Source organism: Hyperolius riggenbachi, chromosome 11, assembly GCF_040937935.1.
Source record: "Hyperolius riggenbachi isolate aHypRig1 chromosome 11, aHypRig1.pri, whole genome shotgun sequence".
In the NCBI taxonomy this organism is placed as follows: domain Eukaryota; kingdom Metazoa; phylum Chordata; class Amphibia; order Anura; family Hyperoliidae; genus Hyperolius; species Hyperolius riggenbachi.
Genome location: NC_090656.1, coordinates 15,504,747 through 15,526,319, shown reverse-complemented (window position 1 = coordinate 15,526,319; position 21,573 = coordinate 15,504,747). Strand labels below are relative to the sequence as shown.

At 46.6% G+C, this 21,573-nt stretch overlaps 1 protein-coding gene across 1 annotated transcript in view; it reads left to right on the top strand.

The window, feature by feature from the left end:
* Positions 1 to 21,573, top strand: part of LOC137539145 (uncharacterized) — an 85,428-nt gene that overhangs the window by 46,391 nt on the left and 17,464 nt on the right. Inside the window, exons 3-4 of the mRNA XM_068261647.1 lie at positions 8,674 to 8,749; positions 12,619 to 12,688. Of these exons, the coding sequence (XP_068117748.1) occupies positions 8,674 to 8,749; positions 12,619 to 12,688 (146 nt within the window). The remainder of the gene's footprint in view (positions 1 to 8,673; positions 8,750 to 12,618; positions 12,689 to 21,573) is intronic.

Sequence of the window (21,573 nt, the reverse complement as noted above, 5' to 3'; positions counted from 1 at the left end):
TTCCCCACCTCCGGTGCCCCAGGAGGAGGCAGGGGCGACGACTCCCGGGGGGAGGGGGGGTTATGGTGGCATCTGGGAGTCCACTTTAAGAAGGGGACCCCCAGGTGCCCACTCCCCTCCCAGGAGAGATGAGTACCAGGGTGCCAGTGTAGGTAAGGGAGATAGGTGCAGTGTGGGGGGAGGAGAGCGGAAAGTCACGGAGGGAGACGGAGATAGACGCAGCTTTGCTATACTTAGTATAGCAAAGCTGTGAGCGGCGTTGTGTGGCGTCGGGTGCACGGAGTGGCAGAGTGTAAGATGCCAGCAGGAACTGCATACACTCAGCTGCACAAACCAATAATTAATATCATATACAGGACCATCTGCACAGAAGGTCAGGGGGGCAGAGCCGGGACAAGGTCCTCCAACATCCAAGGCTGAGACACCAAAGTGCGCCCCTCCATCCCTCCCACCCCACCCATCACACTCTGATTGCTATTACACCAAGAGGTGCCCCAGGGCCCCCAACACATTAATCTCTAGTTATCTGGCTTGCAGTCACTGCTATGTATCCCCTTTTCTCATTTCTCTCTGCTTCAAACACAATAGGGGAATGATAGCTGAGTGAGTTGTGCGCCCCCTCCTACACCGCGCCCTGAGGCTGGAGCCTCTCTCGCCTCTGCCGTGGCCCAGCCCTGAGTCAGGGCCTGGAGCATGCATCACTACTACTACTGCCCTGCAACATGGGAGAGCATGAAGGGAGGGCGTCTAGTGAGCTTATTTTCTTCTCTGTGAGGTGCTTTACTGGTCACATTTTCTAGAGGGTTGTTTTTGCTGGCCTTACTACTTTTATGGAGGATAGGGGACTATTATACTGGGCACATTTGGCTAGTATACTGGCTACAGTTGCTCAGGGAGGGGGGGAGTGTTACACTGGCAACATTTGGGTGTAGAGATGGCTCAAACCTCCGATTTTCGGTTTGCGAACCTCGAATGCGAACTTCCGCAAAAGTTCGGTTGGCGCGAGCTTTCGTGAACCTCCAATAGACTTCAATGGGGAGGCGAACTTTGAAAACTACAAACATTTATGCTGGCCACAAAAGGTAGGGAAAAGATGTTTCAAGGGGTCTAACACCTGAGTTTTTGCATTGCGGAGTGGGATACACGCCAAAAGTCCCAGGGAAAAATTTGGATTTGATGCACAGCGGCGTTTTAAGGGCAGAAATCACATTGAATGCTAAATTGCAGGCCTAAAGTGCTTTAAAACATCATGCATGTGTATACATCAATCAGGGAGTGTAATTAGTGTACTGCTTCACACTGACAGACCAAACTCACTGTGTAACGTACCGCAAACAGCTGTTTGTGTAGTGACGGCCATGCTGGACTGGTGCGCACCATGACGAGAGTGCAGGCGATAGCGGTTTTCAAGCCCATATGGTCGCCGGGCTGAGGTAGGTCATTGACAGAACAACAGTGACTGTTCAGCTGATCAAATTTGGTCCACAATAAAGCAACGACCTTATTATCTTGGGTGTGAACCCCCCCCCCCCCCCCCCGAGACACTCGTATAGCCAACGGTCATTGCTTCATTGTGATACGCAAGCCCCTTCACCGCGGCAAGGTAATGATCACGAAGGGGAATGGGCACATGTACATGCCTTTTGTTTTGTTGTTGCAGCCGCCCGCAGTGCAGCCAGAAAAAATTAGGCAGGCATGTACACGCACCAGAAAAATTATAGCGGCCGCTGCTAGCAGCTGCCTTAAAGGACTTACGAGCCCAAATATCAAGAAAAAGACAAGTACCTTAACCTGCTGAGCGGTCTGGACGAGCTCAGCTCGTCCAACACCGCCAGAGGCTGCCGCTCAGGCCCTGCTGGGCCGATTTTCGTGAAATAAAAAGCAGCACACGCAGCCGGCACTTTGCCAGCCGCGTGTGCTGCCTGATCGCCGCCGCTCCGCGGCGATCCGCCGCGAGCAGCGGCGAAAGAGGGTCCCCCCAGCCGCCTGAGCCCAGCGTAGCCGGAACAAAAAGTTCCGGCCAGCGCTAAGGGCTGGATCGGAGGCGGCTGACGTCAGGACGTCGGCTGACGTCGATGACGTCACTCCGCTCGTCGCTATGGCGACGATGTAAGCAAAACAAGGAAGGCCGCTCATTGCGGCCTTCCTTGTTTATTCTGGGCGCCGGAGGCGATCGAAAGAACGCCTCCGGAGCGCCCTCTAGTGGGCTTTCATGCAGCCAACTTTCAGTTGGCTGCATGAAATAGTTTTTTTTTTATTTAAAAAAAACCCTCCCGCAGCCACCCTGGCGATTTAATCAGAACGCCAGGGTGGTTAAACACTTTTAAATGCACGGAGGACGCCATCCACGTCCTCCGTGCAGTTCTGCCGGGTCCCCGCAGTCTGATCGCCCCCCGTGCCGCTCCCGACCCCACAGACGGGGTCGGGCTCCCCTTCCTCTCATAAGATGGCCGCCGGAGCTGGCCGCGGCTGCGCAGTCCGCATACACGTTAGTGCGGCTGCGCAGCTCTAGGGCCTCCCCCCTCGATCCACGCTACTGTGCGTGGATCGGGGGAGGGCCCTAGAGCTGCGCAGCCGCACTAACGTGTATGCGGACTGCGCAGCCGCGGCCCGCTCCGGCGGCCATCTTATGAGAGGAAGGGGAGCCCGACCCCGTCTGTGGGGTCGGGAGCGGCACGGGGGGCGATCAGACTGCGGGGACCCGGCGGAACTGCACGGAGGACGCGGACGGTGTCCTCCGTGCATTTAAAAGTGTTTAAGGTACTTGTCTTTTTTTTTATATTTGGGCTCGTAAGTCCTTTAAAAATTCAGGAATCCACCTGGAGTCCTGGACCCTGTTGGTGGTGGTGGAGAAGGCAGTCAAGCAGTCTGCAGGCAGAGATGCTGTGTGAAGAGTGACTTAGTCTTGAGGTAGGCAGTCACACGGCGTGCAGGCAGAGATGCTGTCTGTGGGGACTGACTTAGTCTTCGGGCAGGCCTGACCGTGCTTTGCAGACCAGGCATCCATGGTCAGATGGACCCTTGACCCAACTCTGTGTGCCAGAGATGACACCACTTGCCTTTCAACATCATGGTACAGTTTGGGTATCCCCTTTTTTGAGAAATAATTGTGGCCTGGTATCTTCCACTGCGGTGTGTGGCTTTGCTTTTGTGTGCTGCGTTTCCTCAAGTGGTCATCCTATTGCAGTTTGTGCTTTGTCATTATGTGCCTTCGTAAGGAAGTTGTCCCTATGCGGGTCTTGGTTATTCCACTGCTCAATTTTTGGTGGCAGAGAGTACAGATGGCATTGCTCTCATCTGAGGCAGACACAAAAAAATTTCCACACCGCTGAGCCCTGGAGTGATGGCACTTTATTGGTGGCGGCCAACTGAGTGTTAAGTGGGGTGCCAGAATCAGAGCAAGAGGAGGAAGATATGTCAAGCTTCCGTGCAGAAGCTGAGGATGATGAGGTGTTCTGTGTTAAATAGTCAACTACGTCCTGACAATCTTGGGGGTTGATGGCACGCACCTTCTGAACACTGTACTTTGGTCCAGGGCCACACTAAATCACGACAGCATGACCTAGAACAGACCTGCCGGGTTGCATGCCTCTGCCTCTGCTTGTTTTGCCCATATTGGGGGGGATGAAGTGAAAGTTATGCACTGACTTGACTAATACAATGTGCAGTCACACAGGTGCAGTGAACAGGTATGCAGTGACTGGTATCAATACAATGTGCAGCTGTCACACACACAGGTACCGTGAACAGGTGCAGTGACTGGTATATAACATAATGCTGCTTGCGGTCACGTAGGTAGGTGCACTGAACAGGTAGGTATGCAGTGATTGGTATTACAAATGTGCAGCTGTCACACACACAGGTACTGTGAACAGGTGCAGTGGCTGGTATATAACACTGCGTGCGCTCATGTAGGTAGGTGCACTGAACAGGTAGGTATGCAGTGATTGGTATTACAAATGTGCAGCTGTCACACACACACAGGTAGTCACTAAATGTGCTGGGCCTGGCAGTGGCACAGTAGGAATTAGCAAGGGGCCAAGGGCCAGCTGCAACTGACTGACATGGCTGTATATACAACACAAGTGTCTGTGGGACATACACACAAAAAATAGATCACAAGAACAACATTAGCTCTCAAAAGAGCTGTTGAGGGGTGCTTTTTTTAGCAATAAGTATCAGCAAGGAGCAAGCTAACAAGCCTAACAAGAGCCTAACTAAGCTTTCCCTATGTCTACAGCAGGTTCCTCTCCCTTCTCTAATTACTGCAGCCACATGAGTGAGTGAAATGGCTGACGCTGCCTGCCTTTTAAAAGGGGGAGGGGGGGGGGGGGCTCCAGGAGGGAGTGTAGCCTGATTGGCTACCATGTGTCTGCTTACTGTGATGTAGAGGGTCAAAGTTGACCCTAATTATGTAGTATAGGGGGCGGGTCAAACTCGGATATAGTTTGCGGTTCCCCACGAACGTGAACCACTGAAGTTCGCGCGAATAAATTTGCGTGCCAACTGTTCAGGCCATCTCTATTGGGGTGCAGAAGTTTCATCCTTAGGAAGGGGTTCCTATGAGGTTTTCAGTTGAAGGCTTCATGGAACTTGATTCACAAAAGCGTGCTAACTGTTAGCACGCCAGTGAAAAGTCGCTTATCACGGGCAAACTGCCTCTTCACGTGCTAATAAAGTTTAGCGCGCACAGTGTTGTGTGCAAAATCAGCTGCTTCGTATGCTAAGTAGCGTGATAAGCATACTTTGCACGTGAACAGTGCATGCTAAACTTTACGCGCACTAGCACACGAACAGGAACAGCTTTGCCCGTGCAAACTACTTAGCACCCTAGTTTGAACGTGCAAAGCCTTACCACGTGCTAACTGAGTTAGCACTGGTATGTGAATCAAGCCCATAATTTGTAGTTATGCTCCTGCGTCCATACACTGTTGCTAGTAAGAACTCTACTTTAGTCTGACTTCGACACATACATACACACAACTGCAGGTTAGAGTTCTTCCATTTGCTTTATTTTCTTGTAAAGTATTGTATGTTCTCTATTCTGTTTATATGTTACCATGACTTGATTTGACTTGGTTTAATGAAACACCATAATGACATTTTGTTGACTGTAGTGAGTGATTCAGGATACCCACTTTTACAGCATTAGAAACGCTTCCTGTATCTATATTGCTATATAATTGGTATGTAACCCCACCCTCCCAGTGATGCTTAGGCTAGGCTATGATGTCACAAAGCCTTCTGCTCCCAATGCACTTTTGGAGACACTGATAGACTGCAGATTCGATCAATCGAATCTGCTGTGAAATCGATAACGTAAATGCAGACCGGTCGACCGATTTCTATCCGAAATCGATTGATTCCGTCGATCTGCCCAAACGGAAAATTTTGCTCGATCGCCGGTGGGTTAGGAGCCCGGAAGTGAAGCGAAGATGGATGAGTACGTTGGAAGAAATGAGACTGCGGGGACTCTGAGAATCGCACCGGTCGGACAGGTAATGTATTGCAGATATTCCAGATCATACAACTGGATAAGTATCACTTGCAACAAGTATCCTCCGTCTTATAAAACAGTGTGCTGCCAATCAGTCAGTTCACAGTTATTATGCAGCAAAAATAAAAATATCCTACTCAGCGGCGGCATCAGCCATTACCTTAAAGAGACTCTGTAACAAAAATCTCATCCTTTTTTCTACCATCCTACAAGTTCCTAAACCTAATCTAATGTGCTCTGGCTTACTGCAGCACTTTCTACTATCACCATCTCTGTAATAAATCAACGTATCATTCCCCTGTCGGACTTGTCGCCCTGTGTCTGGAAGGCTACCAACTCTTCAGTGTGATCTGCTATGCACGCCCCCCTCCAGGCCCCTCTATGCACACTCCCGTGTGTCTTATTTACATAAGCCAGCAGCGTCTCTGCTCTCTGATATCAGTGAGAGAAGAGAGCTGGATAAAAATCCTCCTCTGTTAGGCTGTGAAAGGAGCTGGCTGACACATACTGAGGAATTAGACAGGGTAAAGCTGTCTGCAGGAAGAAACAATCAGCCTGTCACTAGTATTCAGTGGATGAGAGCTGCAGGGGACAGAAGGTAAACACACATGATGTATTGAGATTCAAAAGGAAAGCTGTATACAGCCTGCTTGTGTATAGATGTATTTTCTATGTGTGGACATACTGTACATCAACCTACTTCCTGTTTTGGTGGCCATTTTGTTTGTTTATAAGCAAACTTTTTAAAACTGTTTTTGACTACTTTTAATGCAGCGGGGATCGGCGAAATTGTGACAGAGGGGAATAGGAGATGTCCCCTAACGCACTGGTATGTTTACTTTTGTGAGATTTTAACAATACAGATTCTCTTTAAGCTCATAAAGTTCTCCAGTATCCGCCCAACTGCGGTTTATGTTGTTACCTTTCCTGGAGCACATTGTGGGCGTGGGCAACTGCACGGGCTAGTGGGACTCTACCCTCCATCACACATGGGTTGAGAGCCTGGCGTTATCGCCGTCACCGACTACCAGGTACCTGTGTGCTGCGGGACGCCGCAGCAGGAGGAGAAGCACTGTCCTGTGTTGCTCCAGGAAAGGTAACAATGTAAACCGCCATTGGGCGGATACTGAAGAACTTTCTGAGCTTAAAGTGAACCTCCGGACTAAAAATCTACTCAGCAGCACTGAAAAGGCTTGGTGTTTCTTTAACAGTTTCACAGCATCAGAACTTTGTTTTTCTTACCAAAGCAACATTTTTAGCTGCATTTTTAGCAAAGCTCCACCCATCAAAGAAAAAAAGCCCGGGCTTTTTTTCCCTGATGCTGTGCAGAGCATGATGGAATTTCCTATGTTGTTGTTCATGTTGCTTAGCAACTGGGAGAGGTGCTCAGGACACAGGACAGTTGGAACTGTGTCTCATGCTCCCTGTCACCTCCTTTCAACCAAAAAGATGGCTGCCATCATGAAATCAAACATTTGCCTGTTCTTTTAAAACAGTGTGGGTAAGAGATTATATTACCTATCTATTTCAATTAACATAACTAATGTAACTTAATGGCAGCATGTTTGTTTAGGCTGGAGTTCCTCTTTAAGGTAATGGCTGATGCCGCTGCCGAGCAGGACATTTTTGCTGCATAATAACTGTGAACTGACTGATTGGCAGTAGCGATGATCGTAATCAGAAAAATTACGATTTTGCAAAATTTCACGTACATTTTCGCAATTACACCTGTACATAATTACAATTTGCAAACTAAATTGATTTCGTAGTCATTCGTAATTTTGCATAAGAATTTGCATAATTTTCGTGAAATTTCGCGTAATTTTGTGCTGACTTTGGAGGTTAATAGCAAATCCCCCATCCATGCTATTGACACCAAACTTGCTACCTATGTTAAAGGGGATAATGGGTACAAGGGGAAAAAAAAGAATTTTCCAAAAAGCTGTATAGTTTTTGAGAAAATCGATTTTAAAAATGCAAAGAAAAAATGACAGTTTAAAAAACATTTTTCTTTGTATTTTATGAAATCAATTTTCTCAAAAACTACAATGTCTTTTTGAAAAATTATTTTTCTGCCTTGTACCTAATATTTTCCTTAACATATGTACCAATTATGGTAGCAATAGCATGTAGGAGGGCTTGGCTATTAACCGCTAAAGTCGGCACAAAAATTCGCGAAATTGCACGAAAATTACGTGAAAAATTACGCGAAATTATGAAATACTATTATTACATACGAAATCAATTACGATTTTCCCCGAAATTTTGCATTACGATGCGTAAATGCGAATTTCGATGCGCGATTTCGGCCCACTACTGATTGGCAGCACACTGTTTGATAAGACGGAGGACACTTGTCGCAAGTGATACTTATCCAGTTGTATGATCTGGAATGTTTCTTTGATGCAAGGATCCCCAATTAAGTTGATCTATTACCTGAAGTGGTCGTACTATCTTCTGAAATAATAAGTGGTGTCCAAGGGGCGTATCTAAAGCCAGTAATCTTTCCCCACTCATTCCACACGGTGCAATTTTTAATTTGGATAATTGTATGCATGTGTGGTGTGTATTGGGAGTGCTCCCACTGATTGGCCTCAATTCACGGAGCATTATCAAACGTTTATCAAACAATTTATCAAACGTTTGATAATTTACCTCATGGGTAAAATCTCACTAAGGTGTTATATATTTGTTGAACGTTTTATCGGTAAAACATTCGATAAATATATAACACCTTAGTGAATTTAAAATGAGATTTTACCCATGAGGTAAATTATCAATCGTTTGATAAAGTGTTTGATAAACGTTTGATAATGCTCTGTGAATTGAGGCCTTTGTACCTTGTGCAGTATTTTATGGGGGAAGGGTTTGATGCTATGGGGGTTATTAGACGTGGGTTCATGTGAAATTTGACCAATAAAGTTTTGTATTTTTATAGTTCTGAGAGTGGCGGTCACGTTTTGATGTTCTAGAATTTTGGTTAGTAGACCTGCCTTCCCCAAACTTTTTTGATTGGGTGAACTAATTATATAAGGACCTGTGCATCAGATCTATCTTTTTTGTTATCACACTTAGCTGTTGTCTGCCTTCCGGTTATAAGCACACCAAATCATATCAGCTGAAACGCAGACAAGATTTTAAGCTTCTTCATAATAATTTGTGTTTTTTCTTTGCAGTGCCAGAAGAATTTAGGCATTTGGACTATTACAGATCTGCAGTTTATCAGGGTGAACAAAGACAGGAAGACCTCCAGTAGGTGTCATATTGTAAAGGATCAATCACACCTTATACTGTAGTAGAAGTAGTATAGTAGTATAATTAATACCCAACCTTGTATGCAGGGGCGTAACAATACACCCTGCAAGGAATGCCTCTGCAGGGGGGCCCAGAAGCCACAGACAGGGGCCCTTGGGGGGGAAAGTTTGAGAGACTGAAAACTAAAGCCCCATCTACACGATACGATTCTTTATACAATTTGATTACGATTCTATTTACGATCTGATTAAATCCGACATGTCCAATCCTGATTCGATTCAATTCAATTGTATTTGCCATTGCAAAAACAATGGCAAATCCAATTGCATTGAATCGAATCAGGATTGGACATGTCGGATTTAATTGAATCGTAAATAGAATCGTAATCGAATCGCACAAACAATCGTATTGTGTAGATTGGGCTTAAGGGCATGGAGAGAAAAAACGTATTCTGCTCTCGCACCATTGTTGTATTGACTACATGTGTCCACCACACAGATAAGGAATCACACACACTTTGAAATGTGTACACTGTCCCTGCTCCCTAGGGTTCGTAAAAAATATCTGTCTCTCACTGTTGCAAAGTTCTGCTGACTTCATGTACAACGTTACAAACAAAGGAGTCACAGTTTGAAAAAAAATGTACACTGTCCCTTATCAGCAATCACTCCAAAGAGATTCCTAGATTCTTATCACACACAGGCTAATGACCTTATGGTGTCTGACTACTTTTACAACACAGCAGAGTGGGTAAGGTTGATGTCTGACTGTCCCTGCCTCATTGAGAGCTTGTTGTTTCATACTGAGTCCAAGTTCCCATAATAACCGTATCAATCAGTGACATTCTGAATGTTTTGCCAAAGTTACAGTGAATACTATATCTTATGTTCAGCATGTCATTGTTGTTCCTCCATATAGCATGTGCTCTTATGTAGTAAAATAATACTGCCCCTCCTGCCCCTCTCCTCCTGCCCCTCCTGCCCTTCCTGCCCCTCCTGCCAAGTTTCTCTGCAGACTGCCTGATGTCCTTGAGAATCCTCATGTATTGCTCTTTTTTCATGATGCTTTTTATTGTGATCAGGTTCCCTGGTCCATTGGCTGAAAAACACCCCCAAAGCATTAAGTTTGACAGCGGGGATGGTGTTCTTTGGGTTGAAGACATCTCCTTATTTACACCAAATGAAGCAAATCAATGTGACCAAACAATTCAATTTTTGATTTATCACAGAAGACCAGAAGTCTTCTTCTTTGTCCAGATGAGCATTTGCAAAGGCCAAGCAAGCTTTTGTGTGCCTTATCTAGAGAAGTGGTGTCCTCCTTGGTCTGCCATCCATGGAACCCAGCAGTGTGCAGTGTCTGTTGGATTGTCTGCCTTGAGACATTTCCAACAGCAGAGTCCAGATTCACCAGCAGGGCCGGATTTGTACTTTTTACCGCCCTAGGCCACTGTCACCAGCCGCCCCGCTTCAGTATAGGTAGCAAGATGACTCCTCCCCTCTTCCCTCCAGTATAGGTAGCCCGATGACCCTCCAGGTATAGGTAACCAGATGATTCCTCCCCTTTTCCTCCAGTATAGTTAGCCAGATGACCCCTCTTCTCTTCCCTCTAGTATATGTAGCCAGATGACCCCTCCCCCTTCCCTCCAGTATAGTTAGCCAGATGACCCCTCCCCCTTCCCTCTAGTATATGTAGCCAGATGACCTCTACCCCCTTCCCTCCAGTGTAGGTAGCCAGATGACTCCCTTAATCCCCCCTTTCCCCACCCCCCACCTTTCAGTATAGGTAGCCAACTCGCCTTCACACCGCAGCAGCCATCAGGGTCACTCATTTTTCCACTCTTCTCCAGTGCAGAAGCTTCCTCTTCCTCTCCATCTCCAATGATGCCCAAGTCCGTAGCTGCCCACCACAATGCAAACATGCACAGAGAGCAAGGTGGCCATTGCACAGGTGGCTGTCAGCAGAGTACCACAGTCAGGTGCTCGCCTGATCTCCCTGCATTGCAGCATTTGCAAGCTTACAAATGCTGCACCAGTTTAGCCTGCTGCTTTGGTGCCCTTCCTCCTGTGGTGCCCTAGGCCATGGCCTAGGTGGCCTAGGCCTAAATCCGGCCCTGTTCACCAGGATTGCCTTGGTGGTGATCCTTGGATTCTTTTTCACCTCTCTTGCTATCCGCCTGGCCAGCAGAGGAGTCACTCTTGGCTTCTGACTACGTCCTCTGAGATTTTTGCACAGTGCAGAACACAGCGCTGTAGCCACTGGAACTTGAAACATTTAGAAATGGCCTTGTTGCCCTTTCCTGACTTGTGAGCAGCCACAATGCGAAGCCACAGACCCTCACGGATCTCTTTTGTCTTAGCCATGACTGTCCACAAACCAACTGCAGAGAGATGATGTTTTTCACCTGTTGAATTGATTAAAACAGCTGTTCCCAATTAAAGTGGATCCAAGATAAACTTTTACACATTGCATAATTGTGTTCCTTGCATATAGTTTATAGGGCATTCCTCAAGCCAAATACTTTTTTTGTTTTGTTTTAATACACTAGTTCCCTATAAACTAAACAAGCCTCGCCCACAGCTCCTCCAGCACCTAGGCGCCTGTAGCAAGTGGCTCATGGGAGCTCAGTATGGTGGGGAGGAGGAAGCGTTATCAGCCAGAGATGTCAGAGCTAAGGGGGTAAAGAGGGTAGGAGAGAGGAGGAGAGCAAAGTGGAGTTTTCACAGGCTGAGGGGTGGAGGATGCAGAGCAGCTTGCCTGTGTGTAATGATGACAAACACAATACGGCTGCTCTCATTGTATCACAGGAAGAATTAATCAAACACTGTTGAAGCTGTCTGCAGCTATATTTACTGTGTAAATTATCTAAACTTTAGATACGATATACAGACAAGCTACTTGTTATAGTTTGTTTTTCATCTCGGATCCGCTTTAATCAGAGTCATTAGGATGCTTTAGAATAGCTTGGACTATTTGGAATGGTGTAGAACTTTGGATTTTCCCACAGACTGACAGTTTGTGAAGGATATGAATAATTTTGGACTTGACTTGACACTTTTTGCTCAACCCCCCCCCCCCCCCCCCCTCCCCACACACACACAATAATTCCTCTTGTACATCGTTATACTCACTTCTGGGAGACACCTATGTCATTTTACAACAAAAAAATACTTGCTGGTTGAATAAAAGTAACTTTAAAGAGACACTGAAGCGAAAAAAAAAATATGATATAGTGAATTGGTTGTGTACTATGAATAATTACTAGAAGATTAGCAGCAAAGAAAATATTCTCATATTTTTATTTTCAGGTACAGTATATAGTGTTTTTTCTAACATTGCATCATTCTATAATATGTGCAGATTACACAACACTCAGCATTCAAAATGAGTCTTTCAGAGCAGTCTGTGAACTAATGACCTCTCCTCTGGTAGATAAAAAGTAAATAGTTCAATAACACTTGAGATAATAAAAGTCAGAAAACAGCCCTCTCCACGACTTTGAAAGTCGTAGAGCTTAATGGCTTTTTTGCATAGAGATAACAACTGGAGTTTCTTAACTCTTCCTGTACTGGAAACAATTAGACTGATGTATCTGATCTTAATGTTTTATTTCTTAGCTAAACTACACATACAAATAATATCATAATTTTTTTTTCGCTTCAGTGTCTCTTTAAGTCAAAATGTGCCAAGGGTATGAATAATTATGAACAGCACTGTAGGTAGATCCCATGCGATCATGCATTATCACAGCAGTATCACAGTGCCATCTACAGGCCAGAAGTATAAAAACCACATTGATGTCTCAAAATATGATCGATGAAAGCCAGAAATGCCATGTTCCTTATCCAGTCACTTCTCTTCCTTTACAGTTTCGGACAGCAGAACTTGCAGGAATGGAGAGACTCTGCACAAACATGGAGCAATGCAAGAATAGAGCAGGTGAGTCAGAAACTCAGACATAGACTTTTATCATCATGAAAAATCTAAATCAAACAGAAAGGCTGCATTACTCCAGTTTTATGTACTTTTACCAAAACATCTACTGTAATTAATATTAGCCATTTCTGCTGTGCGTGTCCGCCGAGAACGATCACTGTTTTTGTTCAAAAACAGTGATCATTCAATATTGGTGCAGCCGCCAGCCGCGGTCCCTCCCGCTCACTCGTTTCCACCGCTCTCGCCACCGATTGTTAGATTAATGAATGGGAACTTTGTTCATCTACCCTCAGGTCCCTGTGATCGCAGGCATCAATGTGATCCCTTCAAAGTAATACAGCCACGCATTACTTCCTGTTTAGCGTACTTATTGTATGCTTATAGGACATAATACGTGAGGCCATCTTGTGGACAAACAGTAATATTACACTTACTTACATGGGGGAATAATGTTTTTTCAATATGTATGTCAATATTATTATTACATTTTGGGCTTGTAGTCAGTGACAGACATAAAACTGAAAAAAATGCACCTTTATTTCCAAATAAAATATTGTAACCATACATTGTACTAGGGATATAATTTAATGCAATAACTGGGACAAATGGGAAAATTAAATGTGTGGCTTTTATCCACAGTAGAACATTTTATTTTAAAACTATAATGGCTGAAAACGGAGAAATATTTTTTTTTCCATTTTTTCTTATTATTCCCATTAACATGCATTTAGAATAAAATAATTCTTAGCATAATGTACCACTTAAAGAAAGCCTAATTTGTGGCGGAAAAAAACAAGGTATGGATCATTTAGTTGTGATAAGTAGTGATAAAGATATTGGGGAATGAAGGGGAGAAGCGCTGAAATGTGAAAATTTCTCTTGTCCATAAGGTGAAAACAACCTGTGGGCTGAAATGGTTAAAAAGGCAGAGTTCCCCAACCCTGTCCTCAAGGCCCACCAACAGTACATGTTTTTCAGGAAACTATAAACATGCACAGGTGGGGTAATTAGTTTCTCAGCAGAGCTGATTATCTACCTCTGTAGCTTTCCACAAAACATGCACTGTTGTTGGGGGGCCTTGAGGACAGGGTTGGGGATTGGAATACTGAAGTAAGGCACTGTAGTGATGTATAATAGAATGCAGTACATTATTCAGGATTGGATCAGTTAAAAATGGCACCAGCGCTGACAGTGTAAAAATGGCGCCGCATTAATTTGCATTATAAAACGATATTTAATGTTTTATGAGTTAAAGAATGGCGCCGCACTAAAAACGATATTTATCGTTTTATGACTTACATTTCAAAACGATATTTATCGTTTTATGGGTTTAATATGGGTTTTGCTCCCAGTGTGTATGTTATGTATATGTATATGTATATGTCTGTGTGTATATATATGTGTGTGTGTATATATATATATGTGTGTGAGTGTGTATGTATATATGTATGTGTGAGTGAGTGTGTGTATATATGTATGTGTGTGTGTATATATGTATGTGTATATATATATATATATATGTGTGTGTGTGTGTGTGTGTGTGTGTGTGTGTGTGTGTGTGTGTGTGTGTGTGTGTGTGTGTGTGTGTATGTGTGTGTGTGGGTATATATATATATATATATGTGTGTGTGTGTGTGTGTGTGTGTGTGTGTGTGTGTGTATGTATGTATGTATGTGTGTGTGTGTGTGTGTGTGTGTGTGTGTGTGTGTGTGTGTGTGTGTAGACGTGAGAGGTGGAATGAAAATTATACATGATTCCAATAATTTTTTACAAATAAATAACTTCAAAGTGGGGTGTGCGTAATTATCCTGCCCCCTTAGTCAATACTTTGTAGAACCACCTTTTGCTGCAATTACAGCTGCCAGTCTTTTAGGGTATGTCTCTACCAGCTTTGCACATCTAGAGACTGAAATCCTTGCCCATTCTTCTTTGTAAAACAGCTCCAGGTCAGTCAGATTAGATGGACAGAGTTTGTGAACAGCAGTTTTCAGATCTTGCCACAGATTCTCGATTGGATTTAGATATGGACTTTGACTGGGCCATTCTAACACTTGGATATGTTTTGTTTTAAACCATTCCATTGTTGCCCTGGCTTTATGTTTAGGGTCATTTCCCTGCTGGAAGGTGAACCTCCGCCCCAGTCTCCAGTCTTTTGCAGACTCCAAGCGGTTTTCTTCCAAGATTGCCCTTTATTTGGCTCCATCCATCTTCCCATCAACTCTGACCAGCTTCCCTGTCCCTGCTGAAGATATGCACCCCCAGAGCATGATGCTGCCACCACCATATTTGACAGTGGGGATGGTGTGTTCAGAGTGATGTGCAGTGTTAGTTTTCCGCCACACATAGCGTTTTGCATTTTGGCCAAAAAGTTCCATTTTGGTCTCATCTGACCAGAGCACCTTTTTCCACATGGTTGCTGTGTCCCCCACATGGCTTGTGGCAAACTGCAAACGGGACTTCTTATGCTTTTCTGTTAACAATGGCTTTCTTCTTGCCACTCTTCCATAAAGGCCAACTTTGTACAGTGCATGACTAATAGTTGTCCTATGGACAGATTCCCCCACCTGAGCTGTAGATCTCTGCAACTCGTCCAGAGTCACCATGGGCATCTTGACTGCATTTCTGATCAGTGCTCTCCTTGTTCGGCCTGTGAGTTTAGGTGGACAGCCTTATCTTGGTAGGTTTACAGTTGTGCCATACTCCTTCCATTTCTGAATGATCGCTTGAACAGTGCTCCGTGGGATGTTCAAGGCTTTGGAAATCTTTGTGTAGCCTAAACCTGCTTTAAATTTCTCAATAACTTGATCCCTGACCTGTCTTGTGTGTTCTTTGGACTTCATGGTGTTCTTGCTCCCAATATTCTCTTAGACAACCTCTGAGGCCCTCACAGAGCAGCTGTATTTGTACTGACATTCAATTACACAAAGGTGTTCTCTATTTAGTCATTAGCACTCATCAGGCAATGTCTATAGGCAACTGACTGCACTCAGATCAAAGGGGTCCGAATAATTATGCACACACCACTTTGCAGTTATTTATTTGTAAAAAATGTTTGGAATCATGTATGATTTTCGTTCCACTTCTCATGTGTACACCACTTTGTGTTGTACACATGAGAAGTGCAACATTAAATAGTGTTTTAACATTAAAACGCAAAAGAGCATTTTAAACACTTCGGGCAGCCGCGCCCCAGAAAGTTACAGTTAACAACAGTAAATTGTGTTTTACCGTTGTTCTGTATGGCGCACCAGAAAGGTGCATTGGCACTGTGCGCCATTTTAGTTCCTGTCCCGATACCCCTGGCTACATATACAGGGCACATATACCTCTGGCTACCTGTTCTGGGGACATCTACCCCTGGCTACCTGTTCTGGGGACATCTATTCCGCTGGCCACCTATTCTGAGGACATCTATACCGCTGGGGCTACCTATTTTTGGGGAACCACTGCTGTCAGATTAAGTGTATTTTGGGGAACTGCTGCCAGATTATGTGTATGTTGGGGGAATCGCTGCTGCTAGATTACATCTATCTTTAGGGAACCACTGCCATATTATCTGTATTTTGGAAGAACCTCTGCCAGATTACGTGGATTTTTGGTGAAATGCTGTAAGATTACATGTATTTTGGGGGAAGGGGGGAAACACTATGTAAGAGCTCAAACCTCCCCGGGAGACCTTTTACAGCACTACTAAAATCATGTATATTTGGCCCCACCCATGGCCACGCCCACATTATGGTGCGTGACCACGCCCATATTATGGTGCGTGACCACGCCCATTTTTCGGCGCAAGGAATGTTGTCAGTAAAAACAATCTTTTGTCAGTAAATTTTTAGGTATTTGTCAGTAAAAAATAACGTGAAAGGTTGGAAACACTGATAAACACACACAGATTCTGCAACCTCTGCCCTGTGCACACAGCCAGTGGTGCTCAAATACCCCTTTTTAAAATTCGAGTTTGGTCGAATTCGAATAGTAAATTATTCGAGGTCAGTCGAATATTCGAGTCGAATAATTTTTACTATTCGATTCGACCTCGGACTTCGAGCTCACTATTCGAGTCGGTATTCGAGCTGACTATTCGAATTGGCCTTAAATAGCTTCCAACACTTGTTTTGAGGGTGAATGATGCAAGAAACATCTTTTTTTCCAAGTAACAACAGCAAGTGATTATGTGGGGATGTTCCTTTAAAAAAAAAAAGGTGGAAAGAGAAGTTGTGTCCAGAATTTTGTTCAGTACTGTATATACTTCTTCTTCTTCTTTATCTTCTATATCTTCTTCTTCTTCTTCTATATCTTCTTCTATATCGTCTTCTTCTATATTTTCTTCTATATCTTCTTCTTCTTCTTCTATATTTTCTTCTATATCGTCTTCTTCTATATTTTCTTCTATATTTTCTTCTATATCTTCTTCTTCTTCTTCTTCTTCTTCTTCTTCTTCTTCTTCTTCTTCTTCTTCTTCTTCTTCTTCTTCTTCTTCTTCTTCTTCTTCTTCTTCTTCTTCTTCTTCTTCTTCTTCTTCTTCTTCTTCTTCTTCTTCTTCTTCTTCTTCTTCTTCTTCTTCTTCTTCTTCTTCTTCTTCTTCTTCTCCTTCTCCTTCTCCTTCTTCTTCTCCTTCTTCTTCATCTTCTTCTTCTTCTTCTCCTTCTTCTTCTTCTCCTTCTTCTTCATCTTCTTCTTCTTCTCCTTCTTCTTCATCTTCTTCTTCTTCTTCTCCTTCTTCTTCTTCTCCTTCTTTTTCTATATCGTCTTCTTCTTCTTCACTTATTTCTCTTTTCAATTTTTTTTTTAAAGAAATGCAGCTATTTTTGAGTGTAACAAATAGCTGGTGGCGCACGCATGTTGGAAGCGCCATTGTATGTGCTCCCTGGCAGTGGAAACACACAGACAGCAGGAGGTAAATTCAGCAGCAGGAGGAGGAGGATGAGTGTGTGGCAGCAGGCAGTCAATGAGGCAGGCAGTGTGACATAATAGCCCTGGTACCTAGCGGTGATACCAGGGCTGTAAATAAACACAGCAGGCAGGAGGTCCCAGACAGCGGTCGTGCAGCCCACATCGTGTCCAATACACAACTGGGACAACACAGTTTTCAACCCGGGCACCTCTGAAAAATTAAACCTTTTTTTTTATGTTTTTTTGGTTTTGTTTGTAAAACAAATTACACAGATATATAGCTATTGTTTGACGTAATAGCTGGTGGCAGAGTGGCAGCAGAATGTAATTCTGTGTACCCTGGCAGTGGGAAACACAGACCGACAGCAGCAGCAGCAGGAGGAATGGAGGAGTAATGTGAGCAGCTATTGTTTGATGTAATAGCTGGTGGCAGAGTGGCAGCAGAATGTAATTCTGTGTACCCTGGCAGTGGGAAACACAGACAGACAGCAGCAGCAGGAGGAATGGAGGAGTAGTGTGAGTGTGGCAGCAGGCAGGCAGCGTGACATAATAGCCCTGGTACCTAGCGGGTGATACCAGGGCTGTAAATAAACACAACAGGAGGTCCCAGACAGCGGTCGTGCAGCCCACATCGTGTCCAATACACAACTGGGACAACACAGTTTTCAACCCGGGCACCTCAGAAAAATTAAACCTTTTTTTTTTTTAATGGTTTTGTAGTTTTGGTTTTACAACCAATTACACAGATATAGCTATTTTTTGACGTAATAGCTGGTGGCAGAGTGGCAGCAGAAGGTAAATCTGTGTACCCTGACAGTGGGAAACACAGACCGACAGCAGCAGCAGGAGGAATGGAGGAGTAATGTGAGCAGCTATTGTTTGACGTAATAGCTGGTGGCAGAGTGGCAGCAGAAGGTAATTCTGTGTACCCTGGCAGTGGGAAACACAGACAGACAGCAGCAGCAGCAGGAGGAATCGAGGAGTAGTGTGAGTGTGGCAGCAGGCAGGCAGCGTGACATAATAGCCCTGGTACCTAGCGGGTGATACCAGGGCTGTAAATAAACACAACAGGAGGTCCAAGTCCCAGACAGCGGTCGTGCAGCCCACATCGTGTCCAATACACAACTGGGACAACACAGTTTTCAACCCGGGCACCTCAGAAAAATTAAACCTTTTTTTTTTTAATGGTTTTGTAGTTTTGGTTTTACAACCAATTACACAGATATAGCTATTTTTTGACGTAATAGCTGGTGGCAGAGTGGCAGCAGAAGGTAAATCTGTGTACCCTGACAGTGGGAAACACAGACAGACAGCAGAAGGGCAGTACACAGCAGCCCACTGTAGTTGTAAAATGTGTGGCTGCAGGCGACGTAATAGTCAAAGTGAACCAGGCTGGCTTAGTGAGCAGGAGCCAGGAGGTGGTAAAGGGTGGTAAGGCACATTAACGATGGTTCTATGTTCCGGCAGCCAGTTCATGTCCCCCTCTCGCCGACAACAGGGGCCAGGAACTCGCCTTCCACCCACGCCTGGTTCATCTTGAGAAACGTCAGTCTGTCCACAGACTTGTGAGACAGACGTGAGCGTTTCTCGGTGACCACGCCACCAGCTGCACTGAAGCAGCGCTCGGACAGCACGCTGGAAAGGGGGCAGGACAGCACTTCCAGGGCGTACTGCGCCAGCTCGCTCCAGATCTCCAGGCGCTTGACCCAATACTCCATGGGATCAACAGGGGCATTGCTGTCAAGCCCGCTGTAGGACCCCATGTAGTCAGCCACCATGCGGGTCAGGCGCTGGCTGTGACCGGAGGAGGATGCTGCTGCATGCACCTCCTCTCTAGTCACTGCTGCCGGAGCCTCTACAGTCCTGTAGAGCTCGTGGCTGAGAGACAGCAGGTCTGTGGGGCGCTTGCTGCTGGATGCAGGCACCTGCTGCTGCCTCTGTGCTGGCTGGACAGTGGGGGTGGAAGGCTGGGGGAAGGCTTCCTCCAAGCGCTCAACAAGGGCCTGCTGCAAGCTCCTTATTTGTTGCGCTGGGTCTCCTCCTGCAGGCGGCAGGAACTGGCTCAACTTCCCCTTGAGGCGCGGGTCCAACATCATGCTGATCCAGATGTCCTCCCTCTGCTTCATCTGGATCACCCTGGGGTCCCTGCGCAGGCACGTCAGCATGTGCGCTGCCATTGGGAAGAGGCGGGCCACGTCTGCTGGCACATCGGCGGCAGTGCTGTCCTCATCCTCCTCCTCTGCCGCCTCATCCTCTCTCCACCCCCGCACCGACTCAGCTGCGCTGTGCTGATCCCCCTCATCAGCAGCAAGGTCAGGGACCTCCACCAAGTCCTCCTCCTCCTCCCCCTCAGAGGTGGACTGTGCAGCTGCTTGCCGCTCCTGCTGGTCCAAGGCTGCCGCTCCCTGTTCCAGCAAAGCATCGAGGGCCCTGTTCAGCAGACAAACCAGGGGCACCCACTCGCAGACCATAGCATGGTCCCTGCTCACCATGTTAGTGGCCTGCAGAAAGGGAGCCAGCACTAAGCACACCTGCTGCATGTGCCTCCAGTCATCATCGGGGACGATGGACGGGATTTTGCTGGTCTTGTCCCTTCTCTGAGCGGCGGAAACAGTGGCCAGGGCAAGGTACTGGTTGACAGCGTGCTTCTGTTCAACCAGACGCTCCAACATCGCCAGGGTGGAGTTCCAGCGAGTCGGAACGTCAAGGATCAGCCAATGGCGTGGCAGCTCCAGCTCCTTTTGCACGTCTTCCAGGCTCGCACAGGCTGCAGCCGAGCGCCGGAAGTGACGCACAACGTTCCTTGCCGTTTCCAGCAGTTCGCCCATCCCCTGGTAGGTGCGCAAGAACTTCTGCACCACCAGGTTCAGCACGTGGGCAAGACAGGGGATGTGGGTCAGGTTTCCCCTGTCTATTGCGGCAACCAGATTGGCCCCATTGTCGGCCACCACCTCTCCGACTCTGAGGCCTCTGGGGGTCAGCCAAATCCTCTCCTGCTCCTGGAGTTTGGCCAACACATGGGTTGCCGTCAGCTTGGTCTTCCCAAGGCTGACCAACTGCAGCAGCGCTTGGCAGTGGCGGGCCTTCACGCTGCTGCTGAGGCGGGGGGTTTGGCCAGGTGTGCCGGAGGATGGCAGAGGATCGGAGGAACCTGCTGCAGTTCCCCCGACCCTGCGGGGTGGCACCACCCACTGTGTTGCTGCTGCTGCTGTGCCCGCTGCTGCTCTCCCATCCTCACCCCCTTCCACCAAGCTGACCCAGTGGACAGTGAAGGACAGGTAGCGGCCTGTCCCGAAGCGGCTGCTCCAGGAGTCCATGGTGACGTGGACCCTTTCACCAACCGCGTGCTCCAGCCCTCGCTCCACATTGGCCATCACAAAGCGGTGCAGTGCAGGAATGGCCTTGCGGGCGAAGAAGTGTCTGCTGGGGAGCTGCCAGTCTGGGGCTGCACAAGCAAGCAGCGCACGCATGTCGCTCCCCTCCTGCACGAGCGTGTACGACAGGAGTTGGGAGCACATGGCCCGTGCCAGCAAGCCGTTCAGCTGCCGCACGCAACGGCTGCTGGGAGGCAGAGCCCTAACCACCCCCTGGAAGGACTCGCTCAAAAGGCTCTGGCGTGGCCTTTTGCTGGCACGGGAATCAGCAGACACAGCAGAGGAGGCCACTGAGGACTGGCTGCCAGAACAGGCCTCAGTGTCGGCGGCAGGAGTTGCAGAGGGGGGAGGAGCAGTGCGTTTCCGCACTCCTGCTGGTGCTGCTGGAGGAGCAGGAGGGCGGGTGGCTGCTGTTGCTGCTGCTGCTGAAGGCTGTGCAGTGATGGGTGTGGTGCCACTGCCAGCACCAGATGCCTTCAGCCTCTGGAACTCCTCATGCTGGTGGAAATGTTTCGCAGCAAGGTGGTTGATGAGCGAGCTGGTGCTGAACTTTAAGGGGTCTGCACCTCTGCTCAACTTCCGCTGACAGTGGTTGCAAGTGGCGTACTTGCTGTCCACAG